At 35.3% G+C, this 18,968-nt stretch overlaps 1 protein-coding gene across 1 annotated transcript in view; it reads left to right on the top strand.

The window, feature by feature from the left end:
* SLC4A4 (solute carrier family 4 member 4) overlaps positions 1-18,968 on the top strand; it is a 350,270-nt gene that overhangs the window by 179,293 nt on the left and 152,009 nt on the right. Inside the window, 1 exon segment of the mRNA XM_051964746.1 lies at positions 6,149-6,225. Coding sequence (XP_051820706.1) covers positions 6,149-6,225 — 77 coding nt within the window.

Below are 18,968 nucleotides of genomic sequence, written 5' to 3'. Positions count from 1 at the left end.
AATATCTCCAGGTTTGTGTCTACCACAGTGTGGAAGGTACACTGTGAATTGGTCTAATTATGCTGGAGAGCAGTTTGGAATTTTGCCTCAAAGTGTCTAAAGTGTCCTCTCTTTTGACCCAGAGATCTCACTGGTAGGCATATGCCTCAGGAGATTAATGCTAAAAATAGAAAATTTAACATATGCTGAAATGTTTTTAGTAGGATTTTTTTGTAGTAACAAAGAACAGAAAACAAATATTTCTATGTGAGTTCACAGAGAAAGGGTTAACCAAATTTTGAATTTCTGAATACAATAAAATCTGACTGCATCATTAGAAACTACAAATGTGAAGCTAACAGAAAAGCATAGAAAGAATTCTTCAACTAATGAAAAATAAAAAAGGACAGAATTAGGAACATAATCTAAGCAATAGTAATAGAAAGAACATTAATATGACGACTACTACTACTACTACTACTACTACTACTACTACTACTACTACTACTACTATTACTACTACTACTACAACCACCAAAATTGAATGCTGTCAAATTATAATGATTAATCTTGGCTGCCCAAAGAGGTATGACTTCTTTCCTGAAACCGGGGACTATTAAGTATGAAACATTACACATAGTGCAGATTCATCTAGTGTTTTAGTGTCATTGAACATTTTTAAAATCTTTTTTTATTTGTTTAACCAAATTTGTTTAATAATATTTTATTGGGATGTATGGAAGATATAAAATTTAAAAATCAGTAAAAAGTAGAAAGTTGAAAAAATTATGTTCCCCACAACTTTTGTAGTAAAAAAAAAAACTTGAAAAATATAGCTGAGAAGCTAACTGTTATGAAAATTAAAATCATTGTGATATAGCACTGTATTTAGAGGCAGGAGACCTGGATTAGAAATTCAAATCCTAGCTGTAACATTTGTTAATTGAATGACTGTTCACCTCTCTAAGCCTCAATTTCCTTATCTGTAAAATAGCAAATAATTGCATATTCATACACATATATGTGTGTATGAAATATGTGATAATACAAACAACCAATTTTTTTTATGGTTATAAAATAAAAGTACTTTGCAAAATGCAATAGGAAATGTGCTCTCATGTGAATAGAATATTGCCTGAGATGTTACTACTGGTGCTGTGGGAACTTATTCATCTTCATAGAGCTACCCTCCTTTCAGGGAGCTCCCAAACAATATTCACTTTAGAAATAGTCCTGAAGTAAAAACAGCGATTTATTCAGTGAATTTATGGTCATTGATGTATGCTCTTCTCAGGCACTTATATGCACCAGCTTTCCCAAAGTAGCTAAAAATATTGCTTCGGAATGAAGAACATGAAGTCTACAGAAAAGTCAGATGCAAAATAAAGTGAGCATAATTAGAAAAACAATACCCAGTGTCAAAAATAGGAATTCAAAGAATGGAAAAAGAAGGAATGGATGCTGTTATAGGACAATCTTGATCAGGAAGGAGAGAGAAAAAATCACCTTCCTTTTTTTTTTTTTTTTTTCCAGGGATGGGAGCATAGGGAGGATAGGCAGGGATGGACTATGAGTACAGAATATAGCAATAATTTAAAAAAATTTTATATGTTAAAATAAATGTGTTACTCAGCAGTTTGTAACTTTACCTATAATCTTAACTTGGTTCTCCTTTGATCTGGGTGTTATAATAGGCTGCTAGAAGTGGTTGATTAGATCTCGGGTTTCAGACATATCTCTTTTTCATTTTTTGTTGAACAGAAGAATATTTGGAAGCACCAAGGCAGAGTCTAGTGAATCCATCTTGGATAAAATTTCTATGGAAATAATCAACTGGTGTCGTGCTGAAAATTCAAAATTCAAATGGAAAGAAAAGAGTGGGATGCTCTCACCTTTGGATTCTGTTCTCTGTCCAGGCATAACTATTAGTTCAGATAGTGATCAAAGCAGCAGTCGAGTTGAAAGAGCAGCAAAAAAAGGAATTAAAAACTGAGTTCTCAGTCCTGTTCTTCTGTGAACCATGCGTGTGACTTTTAAGTCTGCTGTTTTCCCTCTCAGCGTCAGTGTTCCCCATAAGATGAGGCAACTGGAGGAGACAACTTATTGTCTGAAGGCATCTCTGATAATTCTGTCATACTCGGCCTCTCCATTTATGAAATAGGGTAATAATTTACTTGTTCAGTAACAGTGAAATATAATGCAAAAAACATTGTACTTGGAGTTAAAAAACAAATCTACAATTTGAGTTCTGATTTATATCTCTGTTCTAGAGTTTTCTGAAATGTAACATGAAGGACAAACAGAAAGAGAGAGACAGAGAGAGACAAAGAGAGACAGAGAGAGAGACAGATACACACACACATACACACACACACACACACACAGAGAGAGAGAGAGAGAGAGAGAGAGACAAATACAGAGAGAGAGGCCTTCTACATGTGTGTGATGCAGTTGAATAGGTAACAGGTGAAGATAGTAATAATAATAACTAGTATTTATAGAGCATTATAAGATTTTCAAAGCACTTATATGGATTAATTCATTGCTTTTCACAAAATTTTATGAGGTAGAGCTGTTATAATCCCATTTTAGAAATGAGGAAACTGAGACAAATATTAAGTGACTTCTTAAGAGTCACATATCTAATAGGTGTTTGATGCTGGATTTGAACTTAGATCTTCCTCATTCCTCCCGGTGCTGTATCCACTGCACCATCTTTAAGAAAAAAAGTTTGACCTTCAGTGCGGATTGGTTAATTACATGTTAAATATGTGATGGTGGTTCAACAAGGGTGTTCATTTGGCAGGTTTCCCAGCTGACATTTGAGGTGCTTCAGAAGCAAAGGAAGACTACACCTGATTTGTGTTTTGCTTTCTGCAAGCCTGGAGGAAATGAGCTGTCATTTTAATTAATTACCTAGCAAAGGGGATCTTCTGTATGTCCTTGTGGAAACACCTTGATCTGCCAAACCTCAGGCTTGGAAGGGAGTGGCAAGAAGGGAGCTCTGGTCTGAGGAAGAAAGACATTGTGAATCAGGATGGTGGTTTGCTCTGGGTCTGGTAGATCACTTGAACTCAGGAGTTCTGAGCTACCAGAAGGATAATGGCCATTTGATGCCTGAACTAAGTCTGGTACTATTAAGAATGGGACCTCAAATTCAGAAGTGAGGAGTCATCACACTGTCTAAAGAGGATTGAAACCAGTTCTGGTCAAAAATGGAGCAGGCAAAAGTTTCCACGATAATGAGCAGGGATGGTTAAGCCTGTCATTGTCTCCTTTCTGTTATCAGCCTCGGAGATGTTGTGGGATGGGGAGAGAGAGAGAGAGAGAGAGAGAGAGAGAGAGAGAGAGAGAGAGAGAGAGAGAGAGAGAGATGGAGTAGGAGAGGGAGAGGGAGAGGGAGAGGGAGAGAAACAAACAGACAGACACACATACACATAAAATATGTTACAACAAAAAGAGCCCTGGCTTTGTAATCTGAACCCCTGAATTCAGATCCTACCTTTGATGAATCTTGCATGTGCAATCTTGAATTGTCTGTGGATCTTATTTGTAAAAAGAAGGGGTTACTCTAGAGAGATGGCCTCCAAAGGCCCTTCCAATTCTAGCCCACAGGTTCTTCTATGAAACTGCAAAGCTCCACATTGTTGAAAAACTATGCAAATGATGTCGTGTGATTTAATGCTCCCATTCCTGTTTCGGGACATCTCCTTTTCAATTATATTTCTCTATATGGATAGAGCACTGGTTTTGGAGTTGGGAAGAAGTCATATAACCTTGAACAACCTCTACCTCAGTTTCCTTATCTGTAAATGGGAATACTATAATAGCACCTATTTTTTAGAATTATTGTGAAGATCAAATGAGATAAAATTTGTCAAGTGTTTTGCAAACCTTAAAATGTTAAATCAATATTAGTTCTTCTATCTCTTCCTCCTCCTCCTCTTCTTCCTCTTCCTTAGAAAGCATGCCTCCAAGGAAGTCACCTGGAAGTGAGGGGACAAAGTGGGAAATACAGGTGGGCGAATGTTCTTCAGGCCTTCCCTGTGACTTCTGAGGCTTTAGGTCATTTCCATCTCAGCCCTGCTCATATCTGATCTCAGTCTCCCCTGTCACCTATCCTGGTTAATAGTGTCAGGAACAACAGTTGGGGCTGGATTATAAATCCATACCCCTCTTGGTTCCAGTTCTCAAACTAAAAGGAGATTCCTAATCTCAATAATAGAGAAAAAGAAGAAAGAAATTTCTATTGCAGGACACTAACCTATTAGACTCTTCTTTCTGTTTTTTTTTGCCCACTGATGGGTGTTCTTTTTCACAAAATGAAAAATTGCTGATGAATTTACTCCTCTCCCAATATATGATTCTGAAATCTTTCATTTTTCAGTTCATCAGCAATATTTCACTGCCCTTGTCTCTGTCCCAAATTTCCACAACTTCAGGACCTGGGCCGTGAAGCAGTGTAGAATATATGGAGTGAGTGCTAGTATGAGCACTTGAGGATGGGCTTTTTCATGTTTTATTTTTATTTTTCTAGGATACAAATTTACTTAAAAATACCAGATTATACCTTTACAAAAGAACTTTAGGTTATGTTTACTCTGTGAAATACAGCAGGACATACAGCATTATCTCTGACTTAATCAGCCTTTATATTCTGATTGACATATTCTCTAGTGGATAAGGAATTTACTAGTTATGCACTAAAAAGGAATTCTATTCCATAAAGATCTGCTGTCCTAAGGAGACTCTTCACACTTGTGAAAAAAAAGGTTTTACCTTGAAAGAACTTAGATCTTTAACTTGAAGAATTCTTTGGAAGCCAATGCAAAGCCATGTTTTAACTTTGCAACCCTTGACCTCTTGTTTGGAATGCCAGCCTGGGTTGAATCACTGGGATTAATAATGAATGCATTAGTCAGCACCTTGTATGTACATTGGGGGTAGGAGGTAGGAGAGAGAGTAAATCTTTTAAATTGAAAAAAGTTTTCTTTTTGCTTGGTAAGCCTAAATATTTTAGGTTCATTTGCAGAATTGAAGTCCAATACTTTATTGATTAACATGCCCTGCATTAAGGATTCCCTGTCAGGTACTTAGACTTCTTTTATAGACTGAGAAAACTGAGGCGCAGAGAAGGTTAAGCAAATCACCTAGGATCACACAATTAGTAACTCAGGTTTTCTTGACTCCAAATCCAGTGCCCTCTCTACTTTAATATGCTGCCTCTCTAACATCTACAGTACACTATGTATCCATCATATATATATTTTATGGATGATATACATAGTATTCTCTGAAAAAGTGGCTTCTTTACTAACAAAGAAATAGTACAATATGGGAGGTAGAAAAGTCGATCCAAGTGTTTTTCTCAAATTGCTCAAATTTCTCAAAAATGCATTAAGTGCCATAGAATGATGTCCCAGGTATGACATTTGCAAACTGGCCTGGCCCTAAACAATCCCAACCTCTTTGAGACTTTCTTCCTTTACAAAATGGGGTTAATCCTTTTACCACTACTTTGTAGGGTTGTTGTAAAGACCACATGAGATGGTGTATGGGGGTAGAAATGTACTGGATTACTATATGTAATTTCTTTTAAGTCCATGTGTTCAGCGGCTCGGATACTTTCTTTCACCAAGATAGACTGAATTGGCATGGTCAAAAAATTCATTTCCTGGTATCAGCCTCCTGGAAAACACTATATCACCCAAAATCCTTTTCAGGTAAGATGTGGCAAGAAAAAAATTGAAGAAGAAGGAGAATAATGACTAAAAATGGAGAAAAAGGTGCACATTCAAGCAACTTTGTAAGAGAAAAGTTTGTAAAATTTGCTAGCTGTCTGAATACATGGGGTAAAAAATAAAGATAAGCAAAAAACGTGAACTAAGTGAACTTTGCTGGTGTTTCAGCATTTTCTTAACTTGAAACTTTCTGTCATAGAATCGGGTAATAAGAATTGAACAGTGTGAATTTCTGAGTCTCTTACTTTTACAATTGTAAATGCATCTGGAGAATCATTTTGAGCAAACCTTTTTCATCGCTAAAATCATCATCATCACCATTACTATCATCATCATATGTATTTATGACACACATTTATAATTTTTGTCTTTGAGTATGCTTTATAAAAGATATTTTAACTTGTGCCCAATTTTCTCTCTCCTTCTAGGTAGCCCAGCTATGACGCCTAGGAATTTGACTTCTTCAAGTTTGAATGACATTTCTGACAAACCAGAGAAAGATCAAGTAAGTCAGAAATTACATGTTTTTTTTGAACATATATCTGAATTTATAAGAGATAATATTACAGTATATGAACATATATTAGTATGCATTTAAGAGATCCCCACAATTTTGTAGGCAGGGCAGATAGGACAAAGATCCATCACCGTACAACCACTTTCACAATTTTTCCTTAAAAACAATTCCAATTAAATGTCATTGTGTTATTTTAGGATGATAGTTGCAGTCTCTAACAGTTGAAGAATGTCAGATGGGCTAAAGCTAGATAAATGAACTTAATTAAGCATAATCTTCATTGAATATGGGGTCATATAATAATATTAGAATAGAAATAAAGAAAAGACCTTTAGGTTTTTTCCTATTGAGAGAAAAATGAAGTGCTTAATATATGCTAAGTACCATGCTAAGCTCTGGCAATACAATACAAAGGGAAAGAACTCAATTAAAATCATGAGACTTCTTAAAACAATGGAGACTGGTGTGTAAGGAAAAGAAGATTAGTTCTCAAAGACATACATTTATTTGTTGGTGTTGATGTTGTTCAGTTGTTTTCAACTCTTTGTGATTTCATTTGAGGTTTTCTTGGCAAAGATACTGAGGTGGATTGCCGTTTTCTTCTCTAGCTCATTTTACAGATGAGGAAACTGAGACAAATAGTAAAAAGTGACTTTCCCAGGGTCACACAGCTAGTAACTGTCTGAGGCTGGATTTGAACTCACAAAGATAAATCTACCTGACTCCAAGACCAGTATTTTATCCACTGAGCTACTTAGCTGCCCAACATGTATTCATAGTTTTTGTAGTTTGGTCTGAAGCTATTATTTCATCGATACAGGGAATTCTAGGTAAGGAATTCTTGCTACCAAAGCTGATCAGATTCTTTTCTTTTCTTTTGTCTTCTGTCCTGTTCTGTTCTCTTCTGTCTTCCCTCCTTCCCTCTCCTCCCTCCTTCTCTCTCCTTCCTTCCTTCCTTCCTTCCTTCCTTCCTTCCTTCCTTCTTCCTTCCTTCCTTCCTTCCTTCTTCTTTCTTTCCTTCTTCCTTCTTTCTTTCTTCCTTCCTTCCTTCCTTCCTTCCTTCCTTCCTTCCTTCCTTCCTTCCTTCCTTCCTTCCTTCCTTCCTTCTTCCTTCCTTCCTTCTTTCCTACATTCCTTCCTTCTTTCCTACATTCCTTCCTTCTTCTTCCCTTTCTTCCTTCCCTTCCTTTCCTCCTTCCTTCCTTCCTTTCTTTTCTTTCAGGTTTGCAAAGTCTTAATAAATTTCATCTCTCTTTATCCTCATAACAACCCCAGGAGGTAGGTGCTATTATTATCCTCCTTTTACAGAGGGGGAAACTGAGGCAAGTAGAGGTTAAATGACTTGTCCAGTTATCACTCAGCTAGATTTGAACTCAGGTCTTCTTGACCCTGTTGCCTCTGAGGTAAAATAAGAATTTCTCCATTGGGTTCATATCTTGTGCTCTATTGTTACTACATTCACTTTAGTTGAGATCTTCGTCACCACACACCTGGATTATTGCAACATCTTTGAGCTGGTTTTTCTGACGTCAGTCCTCCTTCATCCAGTGGAACCTGTGCTCTTGCCAGGCTAATCTTCCTAAGCCATCACTTTCACTAAGTTTGTTCCTCTGGTAAAAATTCTTCAATTCTCCCCGTTGGCTAGCTTATTAGCTTTAAACTCCTACCTGCTTTTAAAAATCTTTCAGTAATGTGATCCAAGCCACCTTTTCTGACCTGCCCTCTCCCCCTTCTTCACTCTTTGCTCCAGCCAGCCAGGACTGTTCCTCCTGGATCCAGGAACATCCCATGCTTCTCCTGGCTTCCTTGTTGCCTCTTCCTCTTGGCTTAATCAAGTCCTCTCATCGTTGGAGCATCAGGCCAAATATCCCCTCCTCTGTTTAGCCCTCTCACTCTACTCAGCTCATAATGACCTCTCCTTTCCCTGGACTCTTAGTTTATCAAAAGTTGTTTATTTTATACACTAAGCCTAGGCTTTAACACATTGCAGTCACCCAATCCAATGACTACACATACTCACAGACAAATGTAAACCTTGTTCCTCTACTATACCTTAGAAATTACTGGCTAAGTGTTAAGTTTCTTCTTATACTCCTATGTCCCCCTTCCTCTTTCCCATTTCTTTTGGCCCTCTTTTGTATGTTGTCTTCCTCCATAAGAATGTAAGTTCCTTGAGGAAGAAACCTGTTTTCTTTTTGCTTATATTTGGATCCCCAGCACTTATCATAGTACCTAGCACATAGTAAGAGCTTAAGTTTAAGTGACTTAAACTGTTTGCCTCAGTTTCCTCATTTGTCAAGTGAGTTGGAGAAAGAAATGGAAAACCACTCTAGTATCTTTGCCAAAGAAATCCTAAATGTAGTCACAAAGAGTTGGACATGACTAAAATGACTGAACAAATACAAAATGCATTGACTAGTACTCCATCGCTTTGCTTTTTGATTATTTGGCAATTCCGTTCATTTTTTTCCTGAACTAGATTGAATCAATATCCATCCCATTTGTTATAAAGTTACTAAATGAAATATTGAATTGACAGGCACAATTTTACATAGGATGGCTAGGATTGTTTATAAAAGGGATATATAATTTAAGCTCCATTGAAAGAGTCCACATAGAGATTTGTTGGGGGTAGTCTATGAATTTAAAATTTTTAATTACTGAATTTCAGTATTATTTATTTCCTTTATGATTCTATTTTATTCATTTAAAAATATGATTCTGAGAAGGAATCCATAGATTTTCCAGAATGCCAAAGGGGTTCATGACATAAAAAAAGGGGAAAAAACCTTGCCTATATAAAAATTTCCCATAAATTACTCATCCTACAACATAATTTAACATGTTAGTTTTCCTAGATAGCCTTAGGAATAAGTCATCTTTAAAATGTGAAAAATACAGTATCAGCAAAAAATTTGGGTATTGTGAGGTTATGAAAATCTGTTAAAATGAAGGAGAGAGATGTTAAATAATGGAAGCAGATGATAGTTGTGAGAAAATTGAGGAAAGCTGGATACTGAGAATATATTATTCTTTTTTCTAGTAAAAATACTGAGTAGGGAGAGGATCTCACAAATACTAGTCATCTTGACGGCTTAGTAGAAAAGGTTGGCCTATGAGGCTAATGCCACTTTATGATAATTTTACTTTAAGCTCATCCTTTCCTCTTTGACTTAGTTTTATTTTCACTGTGAAAACTTCTCTGTCTACTTATATTTGTATTCCCATTGCTTAGAATAGTGCTTAGCATGTAGTAAGTATTTAGTAAATGCTTTTTGAATTGACTTGTTATTGTTGCTCAGACATTTTTCAATTTTTTTTTAACACTTTGTGACCCCATTTAGGATTTTACTGGCAAAAATGCTGGAGTGCTTTTTTTTTACAGGTGAGGAAACTGAGACAAACAGTTAAGTGACTTGGCCAGAGTCATACAGTTATCAAGTGTCTGAGACCAGAGTTGAATCCAGGTGATTGATTATTAATTAACTTTCTCAGGCACCTTAAAATTCAATATTTTGATGACCTGCCACAAATATTTGGTTGGCTTGGTAGGTGTACATCTTTTTGAGAAACAAGCACTTTATAAATAAAAAATTGATACTCTAGTATTTTGATTTATGGTTTCTCTGAAGTCAGAGCCCTGTGACCACTAGTATATACCTGCTTAAGAAAATAGGGAGGGATTTAGAATGGATCTTTATAAGGATGCAACTGCTAATTTCATTTCCATATTTTATATCATCATCATCCTGAGTTCTAGAATAATCCAGGGTCATGTTTAAATATTTCTTCATGGATTATTATAAATTCAACCAATCTCTTAGTTACTAAACTTGGAACTCTTAATATTACTTATTTGATAAGCTGGAGAAACCTTTCCAAATCCTGGTTACCCATATCTTTCTGTATTAAATCCTTACTCTTCTAAAGTTAAATATTAAAGTTACTGAATATATAATGAAATCAATAAGTAAACAGATAATTATTTACGGTAACTTTACTTAATTTTGACAATATGTCAGCTGTGAGACAAGTCTCATTGTAATTATAGATGACTTTGCTTTTGAGAATTGTTGCATACCATTTAGTTCATTTAAAAAATCAAGTAAAATATCTTCATAAGAATCTACTTAATTTTCTTCACAACATTAAAGTAGTAGGAGTTCTATTAAAAAAAGACACTATCTCCATTTTCTTTCTCCTTGTGCTTCTCAGTTTTTCTCCAGAAGTGATAGGAAAATAATCTCTTCATTTTTTCATAATCTCTCTCCAGACTCGCTCCTCATAAAATTCTCCTCATGAATTTCATCATGAAATGACAATTAAGACAGTTCTACTATGAAAGAAGCTTCTCCTTACCTTCTTTTTCTTCTTCTTAGTTTATTTCATAGATCCTCATAGAGCAAAGTTGAATTGCCACACTTCCTGACATTGAGAGAAACACTTCATAGACAGGTAGCTACAAATGTAATTCTTAATATCTTTCCTTCTTAAAGAGATAGTAATAGTCATTGCTGAAGAGACTTGAAATAAGGGTTAAATTAACTTTGTGACAGTTGTCCTTTCTCAGACACTGTGTATATTCTATTCTTTAAACATTTACAAAATCAAAAGCTACAAAAACTCATTTCAAAGGATGCAAACTGTAGAGAAATGCAGACAGACACAGTGAAAAAGACTCTTCAGAATATCTAAAGATTTCTTGACTCTTTTGTTTATCCTTATTCCAACATAATAGTACAACAATATACAGCCAAGTTTAAGCAATACCAACCCAGAGACTTATGTTCTCCCTATTTTTTTAATATAGGAAGTCAGTAGGAAAGAAAGGCTAATATATTCATTAGGACTATTGGAAGCTACTTCTTCCTTCTTGTTCCCACAGCTCAACTACTCTCTCCCTCACCCTTCTTTATGCCATGATTTATGCTAACATAGAGTTATTTAGTGTTACGAGCTAGTAATTTATTAGGCCTTGGTTATTTCAGGGAGAATAAATAAAATAAAATTATTCTAATGGAAATATGGTACTAGACTAAATCCAGTCTATATATTTCCTCAACTTCTATTTAATTTCATTAAAAATGTCCTTTATCTAGGCTTCTTTTTTGGTACTTAACTCTCTTTAAGAGTGACATTATGAGGGACCAAGGAAAGATGAGTTGAAGATAAATTAGTGGATATGGACTTGCTCACAAACTGGGAAACGTTAGAAAGGATGAAATTATGGAAAACACAAAAATTGCCATGTCTTTTTGGTAGAAATTTTGAGAAAAGAAAAATCACGAGTCTTCTTCTAAACATTTTGATTATTACAGAGCTACAAAATAAAGCCTTTTTCATTGTAGAGGAAGTTCTTTTTTTTTTGCCAGAAAACTGGATACACTTCTGACATAGCAGTTATGTGACAAAATAAACTCTCTTGGGAGTCAGAAGACTGGAGCCATCATCTTTAGTCTCACTTTAAAGGGACCCTGGGGAAAATGACTGCTTGTTTGGCCCTCATTGTCCTACTCTTTAAAATGATCTCTATGTCTCTCCTAGCTCTGAATGTCATAGTGGCTAAGGCGTTGGGCTACTTTGGACATGGTTGAACTTGAGAGGTCTTCAGAACATCCTACTTGAAATGTCCAATAGATAATTGATAATGAAGCACAGAGGAGAGATAGCCTGGATATACTTAGGTATGAGAGTCATCTGAATAGGTAGATGGGTGAATTCTTGCAAGCTGATGTGGCTACCAAAGGATTGTAGAGAAAAAAAAGAAGAGGGTCTGGAACATATGTAAGGATAAATCTGTGTCACAGTTAGGGAGCATGGGGATGATGAGTCAGCCAAATTGTTAGGGAAGGAACAGTAGAAGGGCAAGAAGAGAACCATGAGGCAGATGTTGTGAAAATCCATAAAGTAGGGGGTAATCAGCAATATAAAATGCAGTACCTAGAAGGATGATGACTGAGGAAAATACCATCGTATTTAGTGACTGAGAAATCATTGCTAACTTTGGAGAGAAGTTTCAGTTGCATGATGAAGTCAGAGTCCAGGTGGCAAAAGTTTTGAAGAAGTAGAGGTATACCAGTAGGAAGAATGGAATAGAAAAATATAATTTCTACAATACTTTATGCTTCTCTAAATCAAAAAAGTGGCTGGGATTTTATCTTTTCCTATGTCATTCTCAGAAATCTATTAGATAGAGCTGACTAAATTGGGGAATTTTCTTTCTAAACAGGACAAGTCTAGGAGCCATGAGATCTGTGTTGGTTTGTGCTTTCTCTCTTCTACCTTTGAAATCTTAGTCAAATTGGTTCAACATTAATCTTTATATTCTGTTTCAAAATCTTGTTTGTCAGTTGTTTTTAAAAATTATTTTTGTTATTTACTTTGTTATTTATTATATTTGTATTTTTTCAGAATCTGGTTGTTGTTGTTGAATCATGTCCAACTCTTTATGACTCTATTTGAGGTTTTCTTGGCAAAGATATTGGAGCCTTTTGCTATTTCCCTGTCCAACTCACTTTATAGATGAAGAAACTGAGGTAAACAGAATTAAGTGACTTGCCTAGGGTCACACTGATAGTAAGTGTGTGAGGTCAGATTTGAACTTAGGGAGATGAGCCTTCCTGCCTCCAGGCCTGACATTCTATCCGCCATATCACCTAGCTGCCCTAGAACTGAATAAATGTTCATGAAAAGAATGCTGAAACTGTCACCTTTCTTGGCTGCAAATAAACAGACTAGAGGTTTGGGAGCTAGAGCACTTGATCTTTTGAAATTCTCCACAAGCCTAAGATCTGGGAATTTATCATTCTGATCATTTTGTTGGTGCTTTTAGTCTATACAGCTAAAGACTTACTCCTCATCAACAACATCTTTGATTTTTTTTAGGCCTAAGTGTATTTGAAGACAGGTAGATTTCTTTGAGTTTCTGCCATGGGATGGTTTGAATTTCTTGTTTTCATTAATATAAAAATTTAAATGAACAAACTTTTATTTTCCCTTATCTCTCAACCCCCATTAAAAAAAAAAAAAAGAAGAGAAAGAAAACCATTTCATCAAATCCACACAAACAAGCAAAATATACTCTCACATTGTCCATAAGCAAAAATATGTGTCTCACCCTGATTCTTGAGCCCGTTACTTTCTGGTAGGAGGTAAGGAGTATGTTTCATCATGGGTTCTCAGGAATCCTGATTGGTCATTGTGTTGATCAGAATTCTTAAGTTTTTTGAAGATGCTTGGCTTTATAATGCTGTTGTTTTTGTATAAGTTGTTTTCCTGCTTCTGCTAACTTTCTTTTGCATCATGGTATAATCCTCCTGTTTTCAAAGCAGAGGGAAGCAGAAATGGGATATGAAACAAGGAGGAAATGAACACTCACCATCTAATGTTATTTTAGTATTCTAATGTGTTTGCATAGGATTTAATAATTTTTTATGACTAAAATAATTAATTACCTATTAGTCGATCCTTTAGTGATAAATTTAGCCACTCTGGTCCTTGAGTAACAACAGAATTTTCTAGCATGGTAGAACATGTTATGCTTCCTAAGCATTGACCTTCAAGAACCCAGAATCAATTCTAACCTGTGATCAGGTATCAGATTAGCATTATTATACAATCATCATTACAATGTCATATGCATTCTCACAATTTATACTTGAAAGAAGAGATCTCTGTTCAAATCCTCTTTGTAAATACTAAAGCTTAGAGTGTTAGAGCTGAAAGGGACAACATTTTGAAGAGGACATGGATCCATTCCACATAGAACTGAAGTTTCTCATCTGTAATAAAATGAGGGAGTTGAATTTGATCAGGGATTCTTTAACTTAGGGTCTATGACTTAGCTTTTTTTTTTTAATTATAACCATATTTCCACATAGTTAGTTTCCTTTTATAATCCTATATATTTTATGCATTAAAAAATGCCTTTCTGAAAAGGGACCTCTAAGCTTCACTAGACCAAAGGGAATCATGATCCAAAAAAGGTTAAGGCCCCCTGATCTTTAAATTAAGTCTTAACATAAAGTAATATTATTATTTGAGATAGTTATTAATCACCTAGGTGAAACCAGAAGGAACTAGCATTTTCCTCAAGCATCAGCCCAAAGGCTCAAGGGTAAAGTGTCCTTTGGCCTGTGATCACTCAGGAAATCAGAGGTAGTATTGGATCAAACGTCACTATTTCCTCTTTCCAAATCCATTGTTGTGTTGATTTGAATTTTTGAAAGAACATTGTTGTTAGAGAAGAAAGCAGCATATTGCCAGGGAGAAAGAGATTGCAAAGAAAGCAAAACAAAAGAAATTCCATGGTTTTTATCCTGGTTGCTTGGTTCCACTCTGTTCTATTTTGTTTTTGTTTCTACTTTTGGGCAGGAGCAGAAGAGTGAAATGTCAGAGTTAAATTTGTTTTGAAAGGACCTTTATAATTAATTAGCCAATGTCCTGGAATTGATCTTGGCCTTGCAGGCATATTTGTCTCTGAGTACATCCAAGTTGGCTCAAGAAGCTTCCATCAGGGTACCGTTTCAGTTACTGATCGACTGATTAATCTGCTCAGATGTAATTTGAACAGCGGTCGGTGAGGATGCCTTCTGATTTTTTCTAGCCACATGGTTTTCCAGTAGCACATAAAGAAGATGACTAAATGAGCAGTGAAGGCAGATTTGTTAAAGGCAATCAGATTTCTCTTCCCAAAGTTTCATAGCTCTTTGGACTCACTCTGGAGACTATATTATAGGCCCCTACATTCATTGAACTAGAAACAGGAAGGGCCAAAAAAATCACAAAACCAATGCTTAGAGAAATTAAGCCACTTGTCTAAGGTCACAAAGATAGTAAATAGTCAAGAGGATTTGAATTCAGGTCCTAGACTGTACTACATGACAATACTTCCTACTTTTAGAAATTTAATTGACAATTTGAAGTCTTTCCAGTGAGGATCTACCTTTGAAAAACAGAAAGAAATCCTTAGAAAAAATAAATGAACCCTATATTTTCTTTTTTTTTCACCATATTATCCCATTCGATAATAGAAACCTTATTGTAAAAATTGCTTAGTTCAATATGAGAAAAAAATGATTGCCAAGATTTAGGTGAAATCCATATTTCAACAAGGTTCCAATTTATATGCTATTCATTTTAAGTACAAAAACACACTAAGAGAGAACTAATGCTTTCAAAATAATATGTGGAGAAGATCTAATTTTAAATTTCAATAAAAATGTTCTTTTTCTCTTTCTTTTACCAATACAGCTATATGTTCTATATAAGTTCTTTATATTATACAATTCTCTCTCCTAATTAATTTCTATCTTTCCTCAAATATTTATCTTAAAAAAACCTATAAATTAATTAATGTTAAACAAAGATGGTTCTGTTTGCTCATAGAGAGTTTTCAAATGAGAATGGGAACAACTAAAGGGTCCCATTGGGAGTGACTACCATTCTACTACTTAGCTCCAACCTGTCCTGGAAATACTTTGCCTGTGAGTAAAAGAATGATGCTTTTTGTAGATATCTGGGGCTCTGTTAAGCAATTTCCAACAAGGAAATTCAGGTGTACACATCATTTGATTCTTGGAACAACAATGTCCAATATTCTATCTAATTTTAATGGCAATGGAAAGATGCAGGAGCTAAGGAGATGTACAAAGAAAAACTTTGCTAATTTCTGTAATTCACTTCAGGCCTTAGAATACCTCATTTTCTATTTCCTCAGCTACTTATTTCCCAAGTGCTTATCACTAGAGTTGCTTATCTGGGCATTGGCCCCATCTGTGTCAGGGTGGAATTTGTCCTAGAGTTATGTTTCTGATGTGAATTGGAATCCTCATTAGTGTCAAATGCTGGCTTTCATATTAAATACATATTTGGTTTTCTTAGTCCTAATTTTTTGATCCCTTGTCTTTTGCAAAATCTGGGTGTGGATTGCTTCTCTATTTAATGAAAGAACAAGAAGATGAAACATAAACATGTCCCAATTTGAAATTGCTAAACTATAACCTGTTAAAATGTCATTCAGAAGAAAGGAGTCTAGGATTGACACAGTTTCTAAATTTGCCTAGTATAGGAGAGACAATCCAATTTAGCTGAAATGATTTCAAATTATTTAGAAGGTATATAATTATCCCTTCATTGATAAAGTCAGATATTTTCCCTATTCTTAGTCCAGTACCAATACAAGACTTCTATTAATGCTAATGGCTTTCCAGGAAGTACAGTGGAAAGAACATTGGATTTGAAGTTGAAAACTGGATTCAAATCCCACTCTTTCTATGTATGTGATATTGGGGAAGTTATTTCTTTGGGTCACAGTTTCTTTATCTGTAAAAAAAAAAAAAAAAAAAAAAAAAAAGATATCTCTTCCATTTCAAGACTATAAGATCTTTTGATCCCTGGATTCAAATCCCAGTTTTGTTATTTTTGTGACATCAGGTAAGTCAGATGACCTTTGTGTACTTCATTTTCCTCATCTGTAAAATGAAGGTTTGGGCTACATAGTCTTTAAGATTTCTTTCAGATCTATATCTATGAATCTTTAGTCCATTGTCAACTTGACTGAAATGTACAATGGAACCCATGGTTGTTCGATTGTCATTATGTCTGATTCTTTGTGATCCCATTTGGGGATTTCTTGGCAAAGACACTGGAGCTGTTTGCTTCTTCTCCAGCTCATTTTGCAGAAGAAACTGAGAGAAATAGGGTTAAGTCCCTTGCCTAAGAGCATACAACCTAAAATTTCTCTCGAGTGTAGAGTTCTTAATCTCTATATTGTGACTGAACTTCCTCCAGTGTTAAAAGAGGACATCTTTCTTAGTAATAACTAAGTTTCTGGGCCTGGATTTGAAATTGGATCTTCCTGACTCCAACCTTAGCACTCTGTTAACTGTATAACCTAACTGCTAAGTAAAATTTATAGCCTTGTTCATTTTCTTATTCAATAGGAACACCCCAGAATTGATGATAAAAATCAAGTGATCTCTAAATTCACTCCTTAGGAAAGATTTAATGGCTAAGAGATAAATTAGAATTTCTTACTGAAGTTATTAGTTTGTTTTGGAAAGTTTCTTTGTAAATCATTGCAGCCTAGATTTATCAGAAATGATTGAAACCAGACAGTATTTATAAGAAGGTAATATGTCATGAGGATGAAGCCTTGAATTTTTTTTTTAACATTGTTACTGATTAAGCTAGAAATTTTCTTTAGTAGTGAAGAGCCTTTTGGTAGTTATTATAAAGAAATACTTTTTTCTTTTGTTTCTTGACACAAAGTTCCCTCACTAGGAGCTAATACTAGGTTTACTGTAAACCATGTCTGAGGTCTCTGTTTTACTATGGATCAATTCATTTTTTTAGACTATTGATCAAAGTAGTCTTAAAACCATCATTTTTTCATGTGATCAGATATTTTCATGAATCATAAATCCATGTTCTTGTTTAATGTCATTTTCTTTCCCCCCTTTCTGTCCCATCTCTGTATCATATTCTAAAAGTTTTAACAGTTACAAGTTATTGATTGTATTTGAGGAATATTCATCTTGAGAATCCAGGGGTATGTTTTTAAAAATAGTAGTATGCTGTACATACATCTTTTAGTACTTGCTTGAAGTTCCCTGATTTGGTGTTAAATAACATGGCATTTACTTAAGAAAGGATTCCACATAAACAAATAAAACTCAGTGAATAAACCAGACTGGAGTCAGCAAAATCTTATGCAATCTATACTTTTAGATAAGAAAATGAAGAGGCTTTTGTAAAGTTTAAAATTGCCATTTCTGGTTATTTGGAGTTTGTGGTGAACTTGGATTGTTCCTCAATCACCCAGATCTTTATGCTGAATTAAGTTTGTTAGAATTCATGAATTAGGGCAGGAGGACATGGCCAATGGCACAGGCTAATGTATAGTTAATTCAGGCTCTTTTCTTCAATGTAGGCCCACAATTTCTCTTGAGCATTGTACTGCTGTTTTTAAACATTAAACAGAATTTGATGGAATTAGAACTTTCCTAACTTTTGCTTTGAGGCTGAATTTCTGTTAAGAAAGAGAATCTTCTTCTTTAATAAGAAATCTTTTGATAAGATATTTTCCATTTGAAACAAATTTCATTTATTAGAGTGATTCAGGTCACCTGAGATTAGTACTATATAATATTCTTGTTGGTTTTCTGAGGTCTCTGGGGCAGCCTTCTTTTCAGTAGAGTAATCACCACAAGGATAGCCAGGTGTTAAAGTCCAAAAGTCTTTATTGTTTCCTTCCCTTGGTGCTCAGGATGCTCAGAGGGGACTTGGTTTCAGTGGAGGAAATGCTGGAGGACAGGCCACCACGGTGGTGTGAGATGAAGTGAGTCTGAGTCCAAAGGTTTGTGCTTCAGCCTCCAGCCACCACAAAAGTGGATGTTGGAATGAGTCTGTCTCAGCTGCCTTTAGCTGAATTTGTCTCAGCTTATATGCTCTACACTGAGAATAAACCAATCATTATATCACTAGGAAACCATTATTTGTTGTAAGATTAAGTCAATTATACTGAACTTAAAGAACTATTAATCACTATGCTAAACTAGATAACCATTGTTTCATCAATTCTACTGCCTTAATACCTTGTAACAATCCTTGTTTCAGAGTTCTGGCCCATAACATCTCCAGCTTTCTTTTGTTTGAGAACATAAGGTGGTCATACTCTCCCTGACTTCTCAAGGAGGTGAGAACCCTCAAAAGGAAGTGATCACATCTTC

This window comes from Antechinus flavipes, chromosome 6, assembly GCF_016432865.1.
Source record: "Antechinus flavipes isolate AdamAnt ecotype Samford, QLD, Australia chromosome 6, AdamAnt_v2, whole genome shotgun sequence".
In the NCBI taxonomy this organism is placed as follows: domain Eukaryota; kingdom Metazoa; phylum Chordata; class Mammalia; order Dasyuromorphia; family Dasyuridae; genus Antechinus; species Antechinus flavipes.
Note: the sequence above shows the minus strand (reverse complement) of the source record. Positions and strands in the feature narration are given on the sequence as shown.